This window comes from Melospiza melodia, chromosome 2 (assembly GCF_035770615.1).
Source record: "Melospiza melodia melodia isolate bMelMel2 chromosome 2, bMelMel2.pri, whole genome shotgun sequence".
In the NCBI taxonomy this organism is placed as follows: domain Eukaryota; kingdom Metazoa; phylum Chordata; class Aves; order Passeriformes; family Passerellidae; genus Melospiza; species Melospiza melodia.
The window spans coordinates 70,833,280-70,856,814 of record NC_086195.1 but is presented as its reverse complement, the minus strand read 5'-3'; the positions used below and the strand labels follow the sequence as shown (position 1 = coordinate 70,856,814).

The following is a 23,535-nucleotide window of genomic DNA, read 5'->3' as shown; positions in this document are numbered from 1 at the left end:
AAAATTAGAGGATCTGACTGCCACTTGAGCAGTAACTTCCTCACTAGGTTATTGTAGTCAAGAATAATTTACACCAAAATCCTAAAGAGGACAAGTCCAAGAATGAAATATATTTCAAATGCACAACTGTCTTGTCTAAAGAGAGAACAGCCTTATAAAAATTTATTTTTAAAATTTACTTTTTGTCAGGTCAAGTCTTTACTCAGCTTTATTATCAGTTAGGCTTTTTCCTTCCCTCATTCCATTTAAGGATATATAAAACAAAACAAAATTATGCTCAATCAATAAGTGAAAAGGATGTGTATTCCTGAACATCCACCTTCCTCCCCATCCTCAGATTCCTTTAACATTTTAAAAAGTTATTTTTTAAAGTAATATGCATTAAAAGCATCTGAAGATACTCAAACACATTTTTGCTGCTCCATATATAAAACCAGGTCAACTGTTAAGGGATTGGGATCTTCTGGAGCCTTACCAACTCCCAAAACAGGCATAGCAGGTGGTACCACCTGTGCCAACCCAACACCAGCTAATACAAATTTCTGCACAGCAATTCTCTGAAAAAAATGCACTGATCACTTTAATAATGGAGGATGAATTCTATCACCAGAGATAAACAGCCCTTCCTGGGCGTAGCAACTGTGACCAATCTCTCATTACCCCAAGCCCTTAAAATAAACGACTGGAGGGGTGCACCCGGTGCCCAGCAGCGACGTTCCAGAGCCGTGCAGCTGCACGGGGACCGGGGCTGCCTGCCACAGCAGCACATTCCAGGTGCTTTATTTAGGGGCACTCACAAGTGGGCTCAGCCGTGAAGTGCATCACATAGTTAAACAAGTTCCTTGCTTGCTAGGCTGTTTTTCCCACACATTTTATGTTACTCATTCACTACAGCTAATCTGAAAGACCAGAGAACTTTAACCCCACCACCGCCCCGTCCTAAATTGAGAAAATCTGTTTTCTGGCTTGTCACATTTTCAATAGAAAAGAAAGAGTAACAGGCTCATTGCTCACTTCCTAAGCATATGCTTTTCCTGACTTTTACCCCTTCTTTGCCAGAGTTTGTCAATCCAACATTTTCTGCACTTACTTTAATACAGTATGAGATGCAATTATCTCCATAGTGTTTACAGCATCTATGCCTTGGGCCATGTTTGCACCTGCAAAAAGCATAATGAAACACATATTAACTCGTAGCTGTTTTCAGCAACAGGAGACTTCATAAATTTTTCTTGCCTAAAAATACATAAAGTGCTATTTGCCCAGCACTCATTCTCCCCATTATCCACTGAAGGGCACTGTGAACTTTTATGATGCCATAAAAGGACAATAAAAACTAACAATACTTTAGTTGTACACCAAGAAAATGTGTCTGCACACTTATTTGGATCCAACCTCTTGCCATGCTACACATAAAACGCTAAATTAAAGAACAAATTTTCTACCATGGTCAACAAGGAGAAGTGATGTGACCTCTCCTGGTTTGTCTCTGCTCCATGGTTCTGGAAGGATATTTGAGCAAGCATCTGTTGCCTGTGCCCTTTCATCTTTCACACCACTGTAAGGGTCACTGAAAGGCAATACAGATCATACTAATGCACACCCTGTGAGACTTCTCTCAATTACAAGTCTCTCACTTTTGGGCTATTTCTTCTGCAGTGTAGATTTTTATGTAGCTCTTCCTTTGGACTGAGAATTTGACCTTGAGTGTTTAAAACAGACTGGCTTGGGCTGGTGGGATGTGTGGATTGTACAGTTTCTAGCCCTGCATTATGCAGAATTAAAATAAGTAATTCATACTGGGTCTGAACATTATATTTTGCTATATCCAAGTATTTAAGATTTAATGTAAAATAAATTACACAACTTATATACTATGTCAAATATCTTGGAAGTTTTGAATCATGTACTATAAAGTCTAATGGCCATTAATCATCTGTGAGGTCAGTTTATGTAGCAAAATTGTAATGAGAATGTGCTCAGGTTACAGGCATTTAGACTCAATTATATTGAAAAGAACCATATGGAGGAGAAACCAGTGGGAGCATAAAACTCCATATTGAAATTTTGCTGAATGTCTGAGTTGGGAGTTTCAAAACCCTAAAACATTGTTCTTCTCCATCTTCAATCCTTGTATTTAACCAACAACAGAAGAGCAATGAAGTATCTCTAGCAAACTGAGTCACGGGTATTTAAGACAAAACAGGCATAAGCAATTCAGGTAAAAGCATTTGATTATGGCTGGAGGTGTCTTTTCCTTGTAGGACTTTTGCTGTCTAATACAGTCATGCCTGAAAAACCACTGATGACTTCCCTCATCTTTTTCAACTAAAACCCACAGCAAATCATAGGAAGTCACCATGTGATGGGGATCAATTCATGTTTATTCATCATCTGAGCAAGTAAAATAAGCCACTACTTTGAGTACACAATGCACGTGGAGGACTCCCTCCTGCATGAGAGCAGGCAGAGATTTGGTCATAAAACTGCTCTGGAAGAGGTCAGCAGAAGTGAAGATTCATAGGTGTCATGTGAATGTACCCCCAACCCATTTTTTACTCCATCTTCCCTGTAAATGAATGACTCCCTGTGGTATCCAGTGTGCCTGAAGCAGAGCAATCAGTCATAGCAGAAGTAAGTCATATGCTCAGTCTGAACATATCAGACTGAAAAGCTCACTGCTCTCCCTTCTTTAAGCTCATAAAAGACAGTGAATTGGATCCTGTAGATACGGGGACACCCACCTTGCCTAACTTCACATGTCTAGATCTGACCTCGTGTAAAACAGTTTTAGACTCTTTGCTTTGCAATTTCCTATCTCCAGACAGCAGAGGCAGCCCATGTGCTGGGTTGTTTTAGGTAGTTCTCTTTTAGGTAGTTCTCCTTTATGCAAAACAGGGATGTAGGTCCCCCAAAAGACTATGTTACAGTCACTTATGGTGACATAAGTAAGATCTGCTGCTGTGTAATTTTTCTCCTTCATGGTACCACTCGTTTCAGCAGAACTATGCCATTAACTGATTTTGCTGAAAACTGCAGAAAAAGCAACACCATCCTGCACTCATCATGGGCTGAATTTGTTCTCCCTTGTTAGACAACTGCATTTTGCAAGGTCATACAGTTCTTCAAGTTTTGCTTTCACCAGAGTTCATCATCTGCCACTATTAACTACCTAGTAAAAATGAAATAAAAAACGCTGAAATGTAAAGCAGAAGCATTGCAAAACATTGTCAAATACAACATAACAGAAATTAAAGCACTCTATATAACAATGATTCAATTTTTTTTTTCTTTTGGGTTTTTTTACTCACACTTTGTCCATGAGCTTTTTTGTTAGTGCCAGTATGTTCATTGGCTGTGATACTTTTTCACTATGCTTGATTTTTCTATCTGTTTTTGAAAATGCTGCTTCAGGTGAAAAAGAATGGGTGGGGATTTCTTCTTTCCCTACAATGAACCTGAAAGAAAAAAGCAAAACAGACCAAAGCAATTACATAACTCGAAGAAATACATGAAGTCCTGTATAAGCCTCTCAGTCTTAGATCAGACTGAAGTTACTCCCAGGTCTGTAAAAACCCATCTTATACTGCTGCCAAACCTCATACTTCTTTAGAGAAGATTGATCCACTGACATATATTTAAAGACATGCTTCAGCTAGAGGATACAATTGATGCTGGGAATATTTTAAAATTAAAACCAAAAACATTAACTGGGAAGTCGGCCTCTCAGACAAAGGAAGAGCACTAAGTAGGAATATAAAAAAGCACTTGAAATATCTCAATTCTCTCCAGCAAAATGGGGTTACATAAAGGTTGATAATTACTACAATATTTTTATAAAATATCAATTTTGCAGAATCTTTAAAATGTTTTTGCTCCCACTTAAATCACCAACTTTGTTTCACTTGGCCTCATCTTCAGCCTTCTTTTCTTCACCCAGAAGCTGCTATTGTCAATATATTGGCTCATCTTAGATGTAGAATTACTGCGTATCAATGGCAAAGGAGGACACAATGGCAAAATGTTTCCTAAAATCATGCACTAGAATCCAAGTTACACTGTACCTTGGATGTCTTGCCAGTCTAGCCAAGGGTAAAGAAGATGTAAAAACTTGGTCATTATGTTATGCAGCAAATAAGATCCAAGTAAAAACACAGCAGCCATTTGCTTCCAGGAAAATATGGCTTATCATGAATTCCAGTTTTAGAAAGACAGAAGATAAGTGCTCCTTCCAAAAACATGCAATCATATGTCTGAGTTTCCTTTAATAACAGTCAGAAGTATGAAGGGATTTCTCTCTTGCTAGCACACAAAGAGGAAACTGCCTCAAGCTACACCAGAGGAGGTTTAGATTGGATATTAGAAAAATTTCTTCACTGAAACGATTGTCCAGCGTTGGAACAGGCTGCCAAGGAAGTGATGGAGCCACTGTCCCTGGAGGGGACAAAAGACATGTGGATGTGGCATTTGGGGACATGGTTTAGTGGTGGACCTGGCAGTGTTGGGTTAAAGGTTGGACTGGATGATCTTAGAAGTCTTTTCTTACCCAAACGACTCTATGATTATACCTTCAAAATATGTTGTATACCCAAAAGTTGGACAAATTTTAGAGCAGCATGATTTTTCTTAGGAATAATCTTTTCTTACAATGCAGCTGCCACTGTGCATCATTCCTCAAAATCTTGTCTTACACAGTCACAGAAACTTTACTTACTTTAGTGCAGAGTATGTAAATCCTTTCAAGCCATCTTTGCACCTGAAAGACAAAACCAAAAGATTTCTCTATAATGGGCTACTGGCAATATAAAGTGTTACAGATTACATATGGCAAAGAAGGGCTGTGGAGGAACACCAGCTTTTCATTAACAAAAAACAGCACGTTTGCAACAACTCTGTGGTTATCCTTGATTCCCAGTTGTCACCACAACCTTAGGACATCTCTGAAACAAAGGACACAGCATCAAATGCCAGTGCTTCTCTTTTTTATCCAAACCAAGAGTGGAGAAATTTTTGAAGGATGGTAACAGAACAACTAGGGCAACAATGCAAGATGACAAAGAACTGTTGCTTTATGGAAAAGTAGTCATGATGAGTTGAACAAAACAGATGTTTTACTGCAAGGAGAGAAAGGAGGGTTGGATCTCAACGAAAACACCCACCCTTCTTGTGAAAAGCTGCAGGGAATTTCTCTGACTTTGAGATAAACTGTTGTACTTTGCAAAGTGCTGATCTCTACAGCCTCTTACTTTAAGAAGACTCTTAATCTGAAAGTCCCAGTTTTTTAATTATACAGTCAGTGGTTGCTGTGATTCTGAGCTTGATAGTATGTATATATATATAATACATATCTGTTCTTACCAACTACAGGGTTCCTTTTTTGAAGAATGACCACAGCAAGGAGCCCATATTTGGCTGTGGAAGATTTTGGTTATTGACTTTTTTTTCTGTCCAAGATACAATGAAAGGAGCTGTAGCTTGCAGCTGCTACTGATTTCTCCTGAAAAACCATGTTGATAGCATAGGAGAGAGGAGATATTTGTGTTTTCTCTCCTTTTCTTTTTGTAGAATTGTATGTGGAATACATGATGGTACAAATGCATTCCTGACACAGTACACAAAGCACAAACTAGTAACTTAGCAGCACCACCATTTCAAGAGCATACCTACTCTAAGGGAAGGCAGGAGAGCAGTTACAAAAGCTTTGTGAAAAGAAGCAGCTGATGACAACCCTTTGCCTTCCACCTGCAGAGACCACATTATCCCTGGAAGTGCCCACACACCCTTCAAGAGCAGGTGACACCATCTCCCAAAAGATTCCATGCATGGGCCAACATGTACTACCAATGGTTGGATACGCCCAAACAGCAGGAAAAACATCAAATCAAAGATGTTCACAAATGAAGAAAGTCTTGCTTTGTCCTGGCAGGGGCGTGCCTGGTGCAGAGCTGGTAAGACATCACAGCACTAAACACTCCTTTCCAAATTCTTTCCAAGTTTACGACCTTCAATACATATGATTCCAAGGACTTGGTTTTGTCAGCATGAACACAGTTACACACAGCACCAAAAAAATCATTGCAAAGAGTTTGTCTTTTAAGATGACTGCAGTTAAAATACTGGTCACATATTTATGATGTAGAGGGGTTCAAGGCAAATACATAAAAATAAAATTGCTCATTGTATCTTCAACTAACATAGAACTTTGAAACCAAAGACATGTAGTAATTTTAATTGTCATTCTTTACACATACATACAATTCAGAAGCTGAAACACTATTACAGCACTTTTACAGAATGATGGGCTCAAAGATGGGTTGAAAACTAAATGATGGACTGAAAAAATCAGCTTAGCCCAGAGAATACAGTGAATCACTGGCAGAAGTCCAGAGTCCAAATGCCCAGGTTTAATATATACCCCACTTCATCCACAGTACCACAGTCCAGTTTCCTAAGTTCGATTTTAAACCTGCAGCTGACTGTAAGTTAAATGCCCTTTGAGTGAAGGGTGTCCAACACATTATGCCTGCAAGCTGCCAGCTCATGAATAGGGCTTTAGTTTCTACTTTTCCAGTAAATTAAAACCATACACAGACTGCAATCTAAACATGCACATAAGTGTTTCTAGAATAATATCAGAACAGAAAAGTAATCACAGTATGGTCATAATTATGTTTTCTCCTTAATTATTGCAATGTAACTCACTTCCAGTTGCAAGTCTTCAATGATTCCTTTACTGCACCACCAGATGTCCCTGCCCAGCTGTGCTTGAAGCACCCTGATGGATGCTATCCTACAACTCATTTCCTTTAAACTGACCTCAAAGAAAATGTCAAATCCTTTCTTCATTAATATTGTAAATCAGAAGACATCTGAACCACCAAAAGAGAAAACAGCACTCCAACCCCCTAATTTCTTCCTCCAAGAAACAAAAAATATTTCTAATGCCTATTCTAATTACACAAAAAAGTCAATTCAATTCAGAAAGTATTTAGTGTATTGGAATTTATTAGCTATGCTTACTTTTCTTTTTTTTTTTTTTTGTTGCTGTTTTGTTTATTTGAATCTACAGCTAGGAATCTCCCTGAAAAATACATCAAAGTTAAATATGTAGTTCAGTAAGGAAGTGACACTAAAGACACAATTAGAATTTTTTCCTCCTTAACTTCCTATTTAATTTTAAAAAAGTAAAAAGTGCAATTAAGCTTTTAAATAAAATATAATTAGTGTTGCTTGCTGTCTAAACTGTCTCCTGTAAAACCATTCTGCAAAACTAATGGGTGTGTGGGAAAATTGTTTATTAAGAGTTTTATAAACAGGAGTCCGAGAGAAACAATACTTGCAGTCAAGAGTAATTTGTACTGTAACTCCCCTTCTCTGGCATGGCCATTTTGCTCTTACGAATGAAGAGGCAACCAACAACAAAGCTGTAATTCTAATTTTTTGTTTTACATCATGGATAATGAATTCACTATATTTAAGGTTTCAGAATGCTGGTCTAGAGATTGAAATGACCTTTTTTATTCACTGACTAGGTACACAACACTGGCAGCAACCAAAAAAGCCCTACACACTGACTTCAAGCACACATTTTTTGGGGGGAGATTGTGACAACCCCCTTGCAGAGACATCACAAATTCAGTGACTGGCCTCAACAGTGACTGCTGAGGTACAACACTGGCTGCACATAGCACGTTTCACAAACACCTGGCTGCTAATAACTGAACTTAGAGTAATGATTTGCTTCATGCAGCCACTAATTGGTAATAATAATGCCACCACTAATTGGTTATAATAACTTTTACTCAATGCTTCATTGCTCAAGGGGTGAAAAAGCCTGCACTCTGCTGCTGACCCCCACGAACTACTCAAGCTTCAAATGAGCCTAGCACAATACATCACATGTGCCCAGCACTGCAGACACCCTGAGAGGGGAAAAATCTAAATAGTGAATTGTAAGGGGTTTTTTTAGGGTACTATTGAACTTGCAGAGTTGTATGGCATCAGAGGGACTCGCTGTAGCTCGCCTACCCTTCTGCTAGTGATAGGACAAGGAGGACAGGCTTTAAACTGAGGGGGCATGTTTAGATTAGGTATTAGGAAGAAACTCTTCACTCTGAGGGTGATGAGGCACAGGTTGCCCAGAAAAACTGTGGATGCCCCATCCCTGGCAGTGTTCAAGGCCAGCTTGGACACGTCTTTGAACAACCCCATCGAGAGGAAGGTGTCCTGGCCCACGACAATCATTAAGGTTCCTTCTAAACCAAAACATTCTACTGCTCTATGTTTCCCACCACCCTGAATGTCCCAGGGACCAAATCCCATTCTGCAGGAGGGCAACACTGTTTCCTGCCCAGCAAGCAGTAATTCAAATGGTGCATAATTTGGCTACATTCTCCCATCAGATGGGGACTGTCCCTGGTACAAAGCCAAGAGTGGCAGTGACTTTGCCAGCTGTCCCTGCTGGCACCATGGACCTGATCACACAGCAGAAATGCTCTACTCCATTCCAGCTTTTGTTTGGCCAGAGCTTGTGTTTGGTTGGAGCCAAAGGAGCAGAAGAATCAAGGAGCCAAAGCAATAAATTTGGATTCTCAAAATTCCCCTGCTGGGACTATTCTGGCACATGAGCAAATAGGGTTGATTTTAATCGTGCATATTTATAAGATAAATTTAACTTACGGCCACACACATTTATTTTTTCATAAAGAAAACAGCAAAAGTGGAATAGAGCCAAGGCTTGATACAAACTATACTTCCAACAAGACATGAACTAACTGTAATTATGTTTGTATATGTATAGAGGTGCTATACATGAGTTAACTCTCCCTCCATCCTGTGGGAAGAAATTCCCACACTGAACTGCAAGCCTGGATGCCAGCAATTATATTTTGGGGGTTTTTATTAGTACGTCTGTTTTGGGGTTTTTTATTAGTATGTCTTGTCATAGCTCTTCTCAAGATTTCCTCTAAATATACAGTGCACAAGAAACCTTCTGAAGGAACATCACTTGTCACCCACGGAACTGTAAGCAGAAAGCAGCTCACAGTAGTAACAATATGCCATGTTTAACAACATCCCCACAGTGCTTACGGTATCCTTTAGGGTAAGAGTAAATTAGAAACTCCTACAAGCAGAGCTCTCATTATGGCCACGTGGGAAGGAAATACTTCAAGCACAGGACATGTGTTAGCATTTTACTGCAGCACCTCTGCCTGGTCAGGGGGACCACGTTTCCATGTTAAGGTGTCTTCTTTATGGAGAAGTGAAGATCATCCTGATGAAATGCGACTGTGTCTGAACATGCCAGCTATACCTCTTGCTATTAAATCCCTTGCTTTTAGGAATTAAAGGCTATCTACGGTATTTTGTAACCTATGCTGATCTCTAGAGGAGAATCCATTTTCTGTTTTAAGTTGCTTAGAGAGGTTACTGTATCTCCCTCCTTCTGTTTTTCAGCTGGACTCCAGGATGTTAAATACTTCATTCCTCATCCTCTCCCCAGTGTTAAAAGTCAACAGCAACAGGTGCCATTTTTCTGAGATGCCTTCTGTATTTATTTCTCTTCTTCCTTTTCTATCTTCTCTTTTGCCATTTCTTCCTAAAAGTTGAGCTGCTCTTACACATTTCCCCCCAACTGTCCTTCAAACGTTATTCTCGAAAGTGCATTTCTCTTTCTTAAGAAAAATTGCACTGAGGAAATCCAGAAGTAAATTTATGGGAAAAAAATATTCATACCCAGATTATCTCTTGTCTGAATTTCTGCTTTTATAGATTAAACATATATTTTCTTTCTAGTTTCACACATGGCTCTTACCTATTCAAGCCAGAACTGTGAAAAAAATATAAAGTGCAATTATAAGCCAAAAATCTAATCTCCTACCCCATGAAAAACATGCAACTTTTGGAAAACATGTCAGAAATCCCATTAAAAACAACTGAAATCAGAGGAGTTGTAGTTTATAAAAATTATACTTCAAACTTTTAAATGTGCAAATGTAACCAGGATCAAAATTCAGTCAGAAGTCTCATAACTTGTGCTTCCAAATCAGATAGCTAACTTCTGCATGTTTAACTAAAATACTAAAAAATGTATCCATGGCATTTCTTTTAGTTGCGCCTGAAGAATAAAACGATCTTTTGAAAAGGCCATGGTTTTGCAAAAATTATATGCAGTGAATATAAAATCATATTTTATAAAAAAGTAAATGAATAAAGAAACAGTAAATAGAGACAACATTCAAGGAGAAGGACGAGATAACCACCAAGGAGGATGTACATTATTTTTTTCTTGACCCAAGTTGAATGCATCAATTCCAATACTTGGAAAGAAAAGATGCATGGAAATGACAAATTATGTAGTCAACAGTGACCTATGGTTCCATTAAGCTCTCATGTAAATCTAGGGAATTACATTTTAAAACAAAAATACTGCAATTCTGTGAAGAATGTGACACTGCAATTAAAAAGAAAGCTGTTTATATTGAAGTTAAATTACAATACTGGATTCAGAGTTGAAAACCAAAGCTGCTATCAATCAACTTCACATCTGATTGTTAATCAAGTTTTCTGTGTTATTGTCAAATTGAAATCAGATTTCTAGTGATGCTAATTATCCTACTACTTACAACACTCTCATTTCTTCAGAGGTTAGCACTTTCTGATATGTGCAAGTAACTGCAATTCCAGTGGGTCAAATTTCTCTTAAAAGATCTTGTAAATGACAAAAAATTTTTGTTATTTTAGCTGGATGCAGATAGTCCATATCTTTTTGTACCAACAATGCTGCACTGTGGGCTCAGGAGCCACAACTGAATCATTCAGATGGCCACGTTTCCATCCCAAAATCCTTAATCAAAGTCCCTGCCTCACACAGCTAATAGAAGAAGCCAACACAGAACCACAGAACAGTATGGGGTGAAGGTACCTTTAAAGATCCTCTAGTCCAACACCCCTGCCAAGGGTAAGGACAGCCTCCACTGGATCAGGTTCCTCAGAGCCCCACTCAGGCTGGCTTTCAATGTTTTCAGCGATGGGACATCTACCACCTCCCTGGGAAACTTCTGCCAGTGTCTCACCACCCTTATAATAAAACATTTCTTTCTTATATCCAGTCTAACTCTACCCTTTTATTTTAAAACCATCAATTCTTGCCCCGTCACTACAGGTTCTATTAAAAAGTCTGTCCCCACCCTTCTCATAAATCCCCTTTAGATACTGGAAGGTGCTCTAAGGTCTCCCAGGAGCCCTATCTTCTCCAGGCTGAACAACCCCAATTCAGCTCATCACAGGAAAGGTGTCCCAGCCCTCTGATCATCTTTGTGGCCTCCTCTGAACCTGCACCAACAGGTACATGTCTTTCCTGTGCTGAGGACTTCAGAGCTGAATAAAGCTCTCTAAGCAATTAAAAAAGCTGACTGAACAATGAAGTTAAGAATTTATCTGCTTAATTCAATTGATTTGTTGAATTTTGCAAAGTGACGAAATTTTTCCACTATTCAATTTTGACCTTTTTCTTACAAGTGTTTTAACAAAATACAGCAACCTTCTGTTAAAGCAAAACCCAAACACTCTCTCCAAATCAGGCACAGAACAAAAATAGGAAATGGAAAAAACCCCTGGAGACATGAAGATGGGAAGTCAAATTGTCTCCAGAGGCATGAGGACACAGAGAAATGTACCTCGACACGTGTTCAAAGCCACGTCCACCTCTGGAGCCAGGGCTGCACTGATGCCATCTCATTGTTGTCAGAACAATGAGTCAGTCACTAAAGGGACACGCTGTTACAGGATTACAAAACAAATAATCCTTAAACCCACAACGGGTTTTGCTCATTATTAAATAATAGTGGCACCTGCAGTGATTCTATCTTAGAAGGAGAATTGTGCTAAATTTATCTACTGCCAAATTTTCCTCTGGCTTTTTCTTATGGCTCTTTGCAAATGGAAAAAAAGAAAAAGAAAAGAAAAAATAAGAGGCTAAATTTGCTGGAACTGTTTTTTGTAAACATACTTAATGGTCTTTGCAAATGATTCAAAATTTCAGCAAGCTAAACCTCTCTTATTGATTGATTAATTCACGCATTCAAGAGAAATGGATACAACACTTGATTTTCCCAAATGATCCCAAAATTGGATTTGAGGGAAAGGTTTGGCTGTTTGTTTTGTTTCAATTTGGGGAAAATGTGATTAAAAGAAGAAAATCCATTTATATTTTTACATTTATTAATCCTATCTCTGACATTTAATAACATATATCATCAGGATAAACTTATAATGAAATGAAAAGCTATAAAAATATTTTAAAGAAATTAGCAATCATTCTGAATGTGCTCAGGCCATTGCTGAGCTAGAATAAAAAGCGAAGATCAGTGAGTTGTTTTCAAGACATTAACTTGAATTGAGATCTTCACTCTATTATTCAGAAAGATTTTTAATTCCATATAATGCAGAATGCTGCCAAAATCATCAAGATTATTACAAGTATTTAGCCATAAGCATTAGGACAACATCAGCTGGTTGTTACACACAAACTAAATGACTATGTTGCAAAGTTTGTTGAAATTCAACTTCTATTTCTTTGTGATGATGACTGTCCCTTGCAGATTTACCCACTGACCCGTATCTCCAAGATGAATGCTGTGGTATTTGCCTCTGATGCTTGTAAGTACTATTGGATGTCTTGAAATGAAATTAAAATGTAAAATCTGTTCTGGAAGAACCACATAGTGAATAAAGTGTTTGCGCACAGCCTCAAGAAAACACTATTTTGAAAACCAAATTTCAGTGCAACCACAGAAATCCACTCCTGAGTAACTCCCTTGCTGGCTTATACTTCAGCAAGAGACCACATTTTACTCTAACATAACAGTTTTATTTTAAATTACTACAGTGCTGGTCAATTAGACTGTATTTTTAGTGCTGAATATCCAGGTGCAGTATTTAGAATAGAAAGTTGCATCACCAAAAAAAAATCAAAAAAAACCAACTTGAGAGACTGGTTATTGGACCTGGAGTGAGCTGACACAAAGCCCAAGCCTACAGGTCACAGTCAGAGGGAGGACGTGTCATTTCTGTGATGGACAATGCATGTTCTTTCTTCTTCCAATAATCACATAAATGTGGCTTCTGAACATCTGTAATTGCTTCCAATTTTGACTTTTTTGAAAAAACAATTTTTAAGAAAAAATTAACTCCATACCAAGAATGTATATAATCATCTAGATAAAACACAAGATTCCCTCCAAAATATGAAGAAAAATAAAATTAATTGTTTTACACTGAATAGTTGCTGCAGTTAACTAATTCAAGCAAGAACATGGTATTTATGAAAATAATCAACCAATAATAATTGCTGGGAAGTAAATGCTGTTGGTATCGTTTAGGAGATCAGTAGAACCTCCCGCAATTATTTCACTTTGTAAATATACCACATCTGCTTTTGTCAGCTACAAAGTATGCAGCATAACCTACATTTTCCTGGCAATCCTAGAGAAGGCCAGGTACAGACTGATTGTGAGCCACCAAAGTGACCTCAATAGTGAGAAAGCTCCCTAACTGTGGGATGTTTGGTTATTTTTAGAAAAGACAGTGCTAAACACTAACTATGGTACTGTCTGGGAAAGGAGGAATTAGACAAAACTGCAATTCAGCTGGCTTCCTAAGGAGGAAGGCTGTACATAAACAGACCCTGTAAGCACCTGGAAGACAATCACGAGGACATGACTAACAATGAATACACCTTATCAAAAAAAGTCCTTGTAACACGGGGTCTCACGACTAGGAATGCAAAGAGATATGTGTCATATGCTATTGACTTAATTCAGGCTTTGAACCTAAAGCATGTGACATTTTCTTACAATAACAAACACAGAAACATAATTTAATGAAAGATAGCTAGAATGAATACAAAAGTGGTTAGACAAGAGTAGAGAGAGAACAGTTATCAATGGCTTGCTGAAAAACTGGAAGGACAGACCAAGTGGTATTCCACAAGGACCAATTCTGGATGTCTGCTACTCAGCAATTTCAGAAGTGACAGTGGTGACAGAGAAAAAAGTGCATGCCTATTACATCTGCAGATAATACTGAGCAGAAAAGGGCTACAAGGGCTGCTAAAACAGGCTGAGAGAGTTGAGGTTGTTCAGCCAGGAGAAGACTTTGGGGAGATCCTATATCACCTTCTAATACCTAAAGAGAACAAGAGAACCAGAGTGGGACTTCTTAGAAAAGTCTTAGGACACGAGGTAGAAAATTTAAACTGAGAGCAGGTTTAGATTAAATATTAGGAAAAAAAATTCCTGTGTGCATGATGAGACACTGTTACAGGTTGCCCAGAGAAGCTGTGGATGCCTCGGCCTTGGAAATATTCAATGTTCAAGTTGGATGGGGCTCTGAGCAAGCTGATTTAGTGGCAAGTGTCCCTGCCTATTGCAGGGAGGCAGGAGCTAGATTATCTTTAAGACTCTTTTCAACACAAACCATTTTGTGATTCTATGATTTTATGAAGTGGAAGACATTGGCTCAGTAAAAAACCCCAGGATGTTATTCATCAACTGCATGTGCATTATATGTATGGAGAAACAATCAACTACACAAATACAGGATAAGACCTGTGAAGCATTAAAAAGCAAAAGCTGATCTGGAATGTAAAAGAAAGGCTACAACTTGCAAAACACTGAATTGTCTTGCTCTATTTTATTTATCAAGCTTTATCAGCTGAAATAAATTGTCTTGTGCATCAGAAAAGAGAACAGGGTAGAGGGATACAAGGGGGAGAAAAATATAGCAGTATGTGATAAATCTTTGCTACTAAAGTTTGCTACAAAGTAAAGCAAATAATCCGTTTCACTCATGTTTGTGGATGAGAGAAGAAGGAAGAGACCAAAATTGTATCAAGATATATTCAATCAGACTCTGTAAAACTCTTATCCAAAAAAATGGCTAAGAATAGATTGCTTAAGGATGTCATGGACTCTCCATTACCGAAGACTTAAAAGAAAAATAAAAGTCAGATGTTTGACATGAATGGGGAGAAAACAAGACAATCTCTCATGAATTCAAGTATTTTTATTCTACATTAAAAGACTGAAAAATAGAGCCAACACTTAACATAAATTACCTCACACATCCAAAATTTAAACCAACGGCATAACCTTATTAAGGAGGGAACGGAAAGCGGAGATTCTCTAAAGCTGTTCTGAAGGTTTCTTTGTTCTTGATAACAAAGTATCACTGCAGTGAATGAAAAACCAGAAGGGATCAGCTCATGATCAACACTTGGTTCCTTCAGTTGAAAAAACCCTCAAAAATAGTAAACAAGAGCTAGAAAATCTGATTTTAACTTTGAATTCACCTATTCCATATGGGCATTTTCATTCACTTTTAATGTTCAAGTCACAAATGTAACCATTTGTCCTCCTAGAATAAAACTGATCTTGCCCTCATTTTACATTTAGCCAGCAAGATCAATGCACTTTGTTGTTGTTGAAAATATAAAGCCATATAAAAATGGTTTTGCAAACAAACCTTCACGTGGCTGCAGTCCCAGCAGGCCTGGGAATGGAAGGTGTTGCATTATGTCTGCTATCCAAAAGTAAAGGTCAGTTTTGGAGCTTAACTTCATGAGGAAAAGCAGGGCTAGTCAGTAATCAGCCCAAAGAAGAGGCACAGCCAGGTAAATAAATCCACACTGACAAAATCCACATCTGGAGAAGCGACACAACTGGCTTGGCTGTGGAACACAACTGTGAGACAGATGCAGGAAGGCCAGAAAGCACATCTGCCACTACTTCTGTGTTTGATACAAATGTGCAGCCAACTGGAATTAACTGTTCTACTGGTCTGTGCCAGGCACCTTTTTCAAAGTCAGTATTTTGCAAGAAACAATGTCAAGCGTGACTGGTAGAACAAGGACTCAGTATGAAACTATGGGCTGTGCCTGTACCCATCCAGTTAAGCTGGCCATCCTTCTCTCCTTTTCCTTTGAGTTTTCTTGTACAGAGTGCCTCAGGAGAGATCTTATGTTTCTGTCTTGCTTCTGTGTTCTCTTCATAAAGGTTTAGTAAGAATAAATAAACAGGGATTGCCAATTACACGTCTCCTTAATTCCAAGAGAAGCACCAAGCTAAATATGGCAAAGTAAAGAAAGAGTGTAATACCGCAAAGGAAATTTTTGGGCCGCTTGACCTGCTAATACTCCACATTTTAACAGGGAAGAAAGAAAATCAGCAGACAAAAGATTTGCACCATGTTCCTTCAGCTCTGACAGCTTTCCAGTGAAAAAGTTTAGAGTAATAGCCAGGACATTTGGACTGTTTTCCTCAGGGGATTACATTCTTCCATCTATCTCTTCCCAAGCCAGAACATGTCTTTTTTCTAACTGCACCTGATGCTGACTCATGGACTGCTCTGGACACTGCAAAGCCATGAAAGCAGATTAGACAAGGCTGCTTAATTTTTAATTTGCAGTCATTAGGTGGAGAGGAATCCCAGTTCTAGTGGCATATTCTTTGTGGTTTTTTACTACTTTAATATACTCATCAATGTTATGTGAACAGTGTTCCTAACTTCACATGGCAGATGTTAATTCTTGGACTTATATAATCTTAATTGTTTACAATAAAGTTAAAAAAAACTAGACAGCTGTGGAAAAGATCATTATGGTTTCAGAATTTTACTTGTAATCCAGCAAGAAACTACAGCAAAAGTTTTACTTTCATATGGCAACCACAGTTCAAAACAAGTACATTAAAGTCAAGTTATTAGCAAGCATGTAAACCAGGCAGTACATAGTAGCTGCATGGTCCTTCATTCTACCCATTACTTGCTAAAGTCTAATTAAATTCATTATTTTCCACTGGCTACTAGAAATAAAACATTTTTTAACAACATAATTATTTTATATGTTTCACCCAAAATACACTGATAGTTGAAGGTAAAAGATATAAGCACTAGTTAAATTGAAAAAAATGGAAGGTTTATGAAATTAGGTAGTTGTATGAATGTACAGATTCAAAGTTCAAATTTTACTATATGCACAGAAAACGAGTTTTGAAATAACTGAAAATGAACTACTCTTCAACAGGACTTAGGAAACCCCCAGGACTTGTGAAAAGAGATGATTAGCACTGTATTCACCCAAGAACTGATGTTTTAAAAAAAATGTGAAGAAGCCATGTTTTGAATTGATGTGTTTCAGTCTACGATGCTGAGAATAAGGAAAGGATTCATAGCAAGGATTAGGATGCTACAAATCATATGGAACATATGAATAGGAGTCTGTTTCCATGTATCAATAGGGGTTTAATTTCTGAATGAGAAGCTTAAGCAAGGGCACATTCTTTTGTAAAATATCCCACGGGTTTCCTAGAATACACAGATGTAGTGACATCCTCACTTCTAACTTTACTCAATAGGTTCTTATAAATCCTTGATGAATGTTTAATTTAATTCATAAAAAAGTAACATATTTGAAATTGTTTTTTGAGAAGGGTAATAAAAATAGAAATAAAGTCCATGACACAAAGAAAACTACATTCCCTCAGCCTAAGATATATGTATTAAGGATAATTGCTTATAACTTCTCCAAGTTTGCTACTCTGACTGCTATCTGAAACCATGATTTCCCAGGGGAAAAAAAAAAAAAACTCAAACCAAACCAAAACAGCTGGAACACATCCTAGAGATAAAAAATAAATCACTTGCAAGTGAATTCCACACTCAGAAGCCCCAGTCAGTACTCTATACATACAGCAAAACAAACAAAGCCCAGAAGGAGCATTAACATCCCTGATAAATGGGTGTCTACTAATTGCAGAGCATCAGGACAGCTTCAGTGGAAAAGCAGAGCCTGAATAGGATTGTCTGATAAATCTACTACCCTCAAACACTCCACATAGTATTCTTGACCCTGTAGGTCGCAACCTTTTGCTCCCAAGTCACTCATGCCAAAGGGAATAAAGAGGTTTATCCCATTCTGTTGAGTCCCTGTAATTATTTGTTACAGTTTTAAGTCATCTAGCATTATGTACATAGCAGTTGGGTGAATCACACATGCTCTTTTCAAACAAAAATTCAACAGACAAAATGGATGTAATTTAAAAACCAGTAAGGTAGCCCAAAACTTTACAAGTTTAATTATTTCTATATTTAGCTTGTAAGAATTCTATGTAGTAAACAATTTGTAGCAGACAAATTAGATGCAATGGCCTCCAATTATGTCTAAACCAAACAAACATGAATTAATTCAAAATAGAAGAAGGTTAGAAATTTAGCTAAAGCTTAAATTCACGAAGATGGGAAAAACACATACTGACCACTATTAGGTAAGAAAGGGTACCATCAGAGAGCAGCATAGTCATAAGTAAGTCTTCAGAGAGTTTTCATTCTCAAATTTCAGATTGCTAACAGTTTGCTGTCAAATACAATATTTCTTTTATGGTGTAATTTGGCTGGAGTCTGCCAAATGCACTGTATAAAAATGATTACTTCACCTTATGAATCACTTTTCATCAGCATACTTTTAAATACAGCTGTGAACTTTTGTTCTAGAGAAAAACAACAATTTTACACTGTTGATTTATCTGTGATGGAGCAGAGGGTGGAGCCTAGGGATTAAGGATGTTTTTAGTTTTTTTATATTCACTTATTTGTTCTGTATTTTAAGTATAACTACTTTTATAAATACATTTCAAAATACATAAAAATATGTGCATTGTTCGCTTGCAAAACAACATTATATGGCATTCAGAGATTAATGTGTTTCATAACGTGCTTGCGAAAAATTGACATGGGGAATGCAGCCAAGAGAGTTTTGGGGGTCACACTGCAGTCTGGAATATAATTTTGGACTCCATTATAAAGAACATTTTAGCCATATTGCTAATCCTACCAGTAATGGTAAGGTCTAAATTCCCTAGAGCCATGTCCTCTTTAAGGGCCACATCTTGCAAAACATGCAGATGTATCTAAAACTGGCAGTTTGAAGGGACAAAGTAATCAATGCCTGTCTTACTCATATCAAATCCCAGTAAGAGTACTTCATTAATTCTTTTCTCATTTTTGGATTCATGATCCATCTCTATGGGCCAGAAGAAATCACGTGCATGAAAGTTTAATAGATAAGGAGCAAAGGAAAGTTGATTACAAGCAATCTGCACCAAGAATAGCATTAGTGTTTTCAACGGTGTTTCAGAAAAGGTTTCCATAGAGGTTTTTTTGCTGTTTGTTTATAATGTGCACAGAATCACATTATTAAGTTAATCTCTGGAAGGTTATCCTCCAAAATGTTGTTCATTCCTATTATCAGTGCAAATATTCCATACTTCTTGATAGAGGCAAGCCACACTGATGTCCAGACAACTAATGAACCCTGCAGCTACAACCTTGACAAAGCAGTATGTGCCTTGACACTTCAGAATATTTATGTGGTCAAGTCACAGAGGCTCCACAGAGCACTTGGTGACATACATTTTTAGCTCTCGCTTGATAAATGGATACAGTTTGATCTAGACTCGGTTCCAGACCTTCTTATGCCTTGCAAATGGGTAACAGGGGCTGCAGAACACCTTTCCTCACATGGAAGGCTCATGAAGATGCAAGAGGCTGTGTAGTGGTGGTGTCAAATAAAAAGACAGAATAATGCTGCATCTCTTCAATAAACCTACTGGTTTGCCAGGAGAAACGTCCACAGAGGAGAGGCATACGTACAAATCTGCTGGTGTTTTTTATATTGAAGCCAGAGAGAGACCATGAAAAAAAGACATCTTTTATCTTCTCAGATTTATCTTGCCCTCCTGGAGGATTCAGACTCTCTTACCTCTCTGTTTTTTGAGGTTTCTACATGTTTTTTTTTTTTCTTGTTGTTCCATCAATACACAATTTGCATGGTTACAAACAGTAACAACTTTAAAAGTTATATGGAAATTGTGTCCCAAATTAATTTAAACTAAAAATTAACAATCATAGAATTAAAGAATCATTTGTATCTGAAGGTACCTTCTATCTTATCTAGTTTATACTCCTCTATTATAGGCAGGGACACTTTCTACTAAACTTGGTTGCTCAGAGCCCCATTCAACCTGGCCTTGTACATTTCCAGGGATGGAGCAGCAACAGCTATGCTGGGAAACCTGAGCCAGTGCCTCACCACTCTCATAGTAAAGAATTTCTTCCTTCTATCAAACTAAATCCATTCTCATTCCGTGTAAAGCCATTTCCCCTTGTCCTATCATTGCACGCCCTTGTAAGAAGTCCCTGGAAGGTGCTATAAACTGTCCCTGGAGCCTTCTCTTCTCCAAGCTGAACAACCTCACCTCTCTCAGCTTGTCTTCACAGGAGAGGTGCTCCAGCTCTCTGATCATCTCCATGACTCCTCTCTGGATTCTGTCCAACAGCTCACATCTTTCCTGTGCTGGGACCCCCAGAGCTGCATACAGCACTGCAGGGGGGGTCTCACCAGAGCAGAATCACCTGCCTTGCCCTGTGCCCACGCTGCTTTGGATGGTTGAATTTCTGGGCTGTAAGGGCACATTGCCAGGACATGTTGAGCTTCTTGGCAAACAATACTCATCAACTTTTTGTTCTGATACATCAAAGCCATGTCTTACACAACTCAGATTTTGAGTATCTGCACACAGTAAGCATTTTTATTGCTACTTTATCTAACTTGCCAGCACATCAAACCATAACTTGATGAACTTCTCTACCTTCCAGGGCTTTTTTTTTCCAAAAATGTAGTTTTCCTTTTTTTGCTATTAATAGTTTTTAAAAAAATAATCTATACTGAGAAGAGTGCACATAAACAGTTACTCTTTTAGAGACAAGAAAAATACCAAACTTTTAAATACCCTTTATTATTGATTAGACGAGGTTTTTCTGATCATCCCCATTCAACTTCAACATGACAGTGGCAAAGTTGTTTAAAACCTGTTAGGCTAAATTAATTTTGTTTTTTTCATGAACAGTTAAGGCAACAATTTCTTCCAGGAGCAAATGAATTCACAGAGCCTGGTTTCCGGGAAACGCACAGAGCAAGCGTATTCCATGAGTGCAACACCCTCACGCACTTCTCTGAGGTCTACAAAGGACCAGGTTCATCCAGGAGCATGTGATCACCAGCACAGCTGTCTTGTCTGAACAACTGCTTACTGTCATGAAAAAAGCAAGATTTCCTGCTTGTATCTTTGGGACCTTTATGATTTTACAAATATGACTGAAACTGTCTCTAGGTTTCAAAGCTTCCTTAGGAAAGAGACTGGCAGAAATACAAGGGAGTGCTGTGGGTAACATCCTTCCTCCTTTAAAAACCAGGTGAAACACAGGATTTCATTACTAATACATGAGGTCTTACAGTTATCTCCCCTGACAGAAATGATGTCTATTAAAAGGCTAACCTGAAAAAGATACACTTAAGAAAAACAAACTTTCCCCTACTCTTATCTTTTTCACATCTCATCATCTGTTTTTGTGGGAAGTTTCTATTAACATATGTTCACAATATGAATTTCAAAAGTCACATATTAAATTCAATCCATTATATTTTGAAATGGAGATTCTCATATATCACTTTTTTACCTCTTTTTGCCCTCAGATTGCCTCATTCTGCCAGCATAAAGCAGCTCAAATTTAAATCCACAAGGAATTTTGAAAATCACACTATTTGTTGCTTAAAATCTCCTTAAATGAGCAGTTTTAAAATTTACCTGAGTCATTTTTCTAAACAGATGTACCATAGCTACAGTTCTTTTGCAAAACTCTCAAGGAAACACCACACAATTATATGAACCACAAGAAAGTGCCATAGTTTGTTTGCCACAGATTGCCTTAATCAAAGCTTTAGTAAATTGTGATTATTTGAGCTGTAAGCACTTTATGAAAACCCACACTCCATAATACATTCATGCAAAAATCTAACTGTGGATGCTTAAATAAATATAATGTACGTTATAAATTACTCCTCAGATCCCAGTGTTAGCTGAAAAACTGAAATATTGCACCAGCTTGCACATCAATGCCTATAAGAATAAATTCATATATCTATGTCAAAAGAATTATTCACTTTACTGGCAAAAACCTGACTTATTTCTCCAAGATGGGTCTCAATAAAATTTCAGAAAATGCAATAATGTAAAATTTGCTGCTGGATGCTGGTTCTTTGGTATCATTTGGATAAAGTGTTTTTCTTAAGGTTAGCTGAGAAAGAGCCTGTCAGTGACTGCAGCCATCACAACATAAAAGCAAACATTATGAAGACCATATTTCATTTGCAGATAAGAGCAGAATGAAACAGTAAAGATACAATTTGGGGCACTCACATTTTTATCATTCCTAAATGAAGTTCCCAATATCAGAGAAACCTACCTTTTTTTCCCTGTTGATATTTTTTTTTAATTTGTGCTTTTTAAACTGGAGAACATCTGGTGGGTCACCCTACCATTCAACAGGGCATGCCAGAAAGGCATGGTATTTCATTGGATTTTGTCAAATTGCTTTATGATACACATATATAATACATACAAGTTTTTTTTTTTTTTTGGTCTTGTCCCCTAGTAGAGGTGCCTGTACTCAAGGATACAATTTGTTAGATGCTGTGCCCATACTCTGGCAACACAGAGACATGGCTGGAAGGAGACTGTGCTGCAGGGTCACGCCCATTACCTAGAGTAAGCAAATTTAATTCTCAGCAAGGAACCACACTTCTGGTAAGGCAATCTTCTTATTCCTTATTCTAAAAACTCATCAGACTTCTTTGCTGTGAAGCCTTTCCCTAAGGAAGATGTGAAAAAAAAAGGAAATTAAAAGGTGGATTTTCCTTTCCTCAGCATTCTGCTGGCCTCAGCAGGCAGCTCAATGCTCAGTTGAATCTATTTAGATTTAAGAGACATAAAACATGGCTTCAGATCTGGGTGGTCTGTGCAATGTCCAAGAATATATGAATTGGCTCACCTTCAAAATAATATTTTGCTGCTTTCTTTTCCTCAAACAATAAATTATACCCTCTTTTGCAATAAAATCACAGGGTAGTATCTAACAATACTGTTCCTCCACATCTACTCCTGGGTGTGTATCGCTGACATCCACCTGCCTCTTCCATTTAAAACAGCAAATCACTTCAGTAAAACTATTATTACAACTGGATGATATAAAGTCAGAAGGCGCTGGTTTTATACAGTTTCATAAACAGATCAAAACTCTTTTTTTTTTTTTCCATCATGCCCTAAGGGGAAAAAAAAAAAAGGCAGCTTTCCCTTTGTAAAATTAGCTATGTGCAAGGTGTAGCCAGAACTCTGCTGAAGCCAGGAAAAATCTGACAAGGAAGAAAAGAGCCATGAAACTGAGTTGTGCCATAAATTGCTGAAGAAGTCAACATATCAAGCTACTACCTTCTGTAAGACATTTTCTGTTATAAAATCATATTTTTAATAATATGAACATCTGTGTAGTGCTTCAATCATCTTCACAGCACCTCAGGCTTATTTAACACTACATGAGTTCCTAAGTGTAATCCAAAATTAACATTCCATCCAATCCAATCTT

The 23,535-nt window shown here is 37.8% G+C and overlaps 1 protein-coding gene across 1 annotated transcript in view; it reads right to left on the bottom strand.

Annotated features, from left to right (window-relative positions):
* The window catches only part of TMEM135 (transmembrane protein 135), a 154,863-nt gene that overhangs the window by 12,194 nt on the left and 119,134 nt on the right, over positions 1–23,535 (bottom strand). Inside the window, exons 7-9 of the mRNA XM_063148823.1 lie at positions 4,715–4,756; positions 3,312–3,458; positions 1,091–1,160 (exon numbers count right to left, since the gene is read on the bottom strand). Coding sequence (XP_063004893.1) covers positions 1,091–1,160; positions 3,312–3,458; positions 4,715–4,756 — 259 coding nt within the window. The remainder of the gene's footprint in view (positions 1–1,090; positions 1,161–3,311; positions 3,459–4,714; positions 4,757–23,535) is intronic.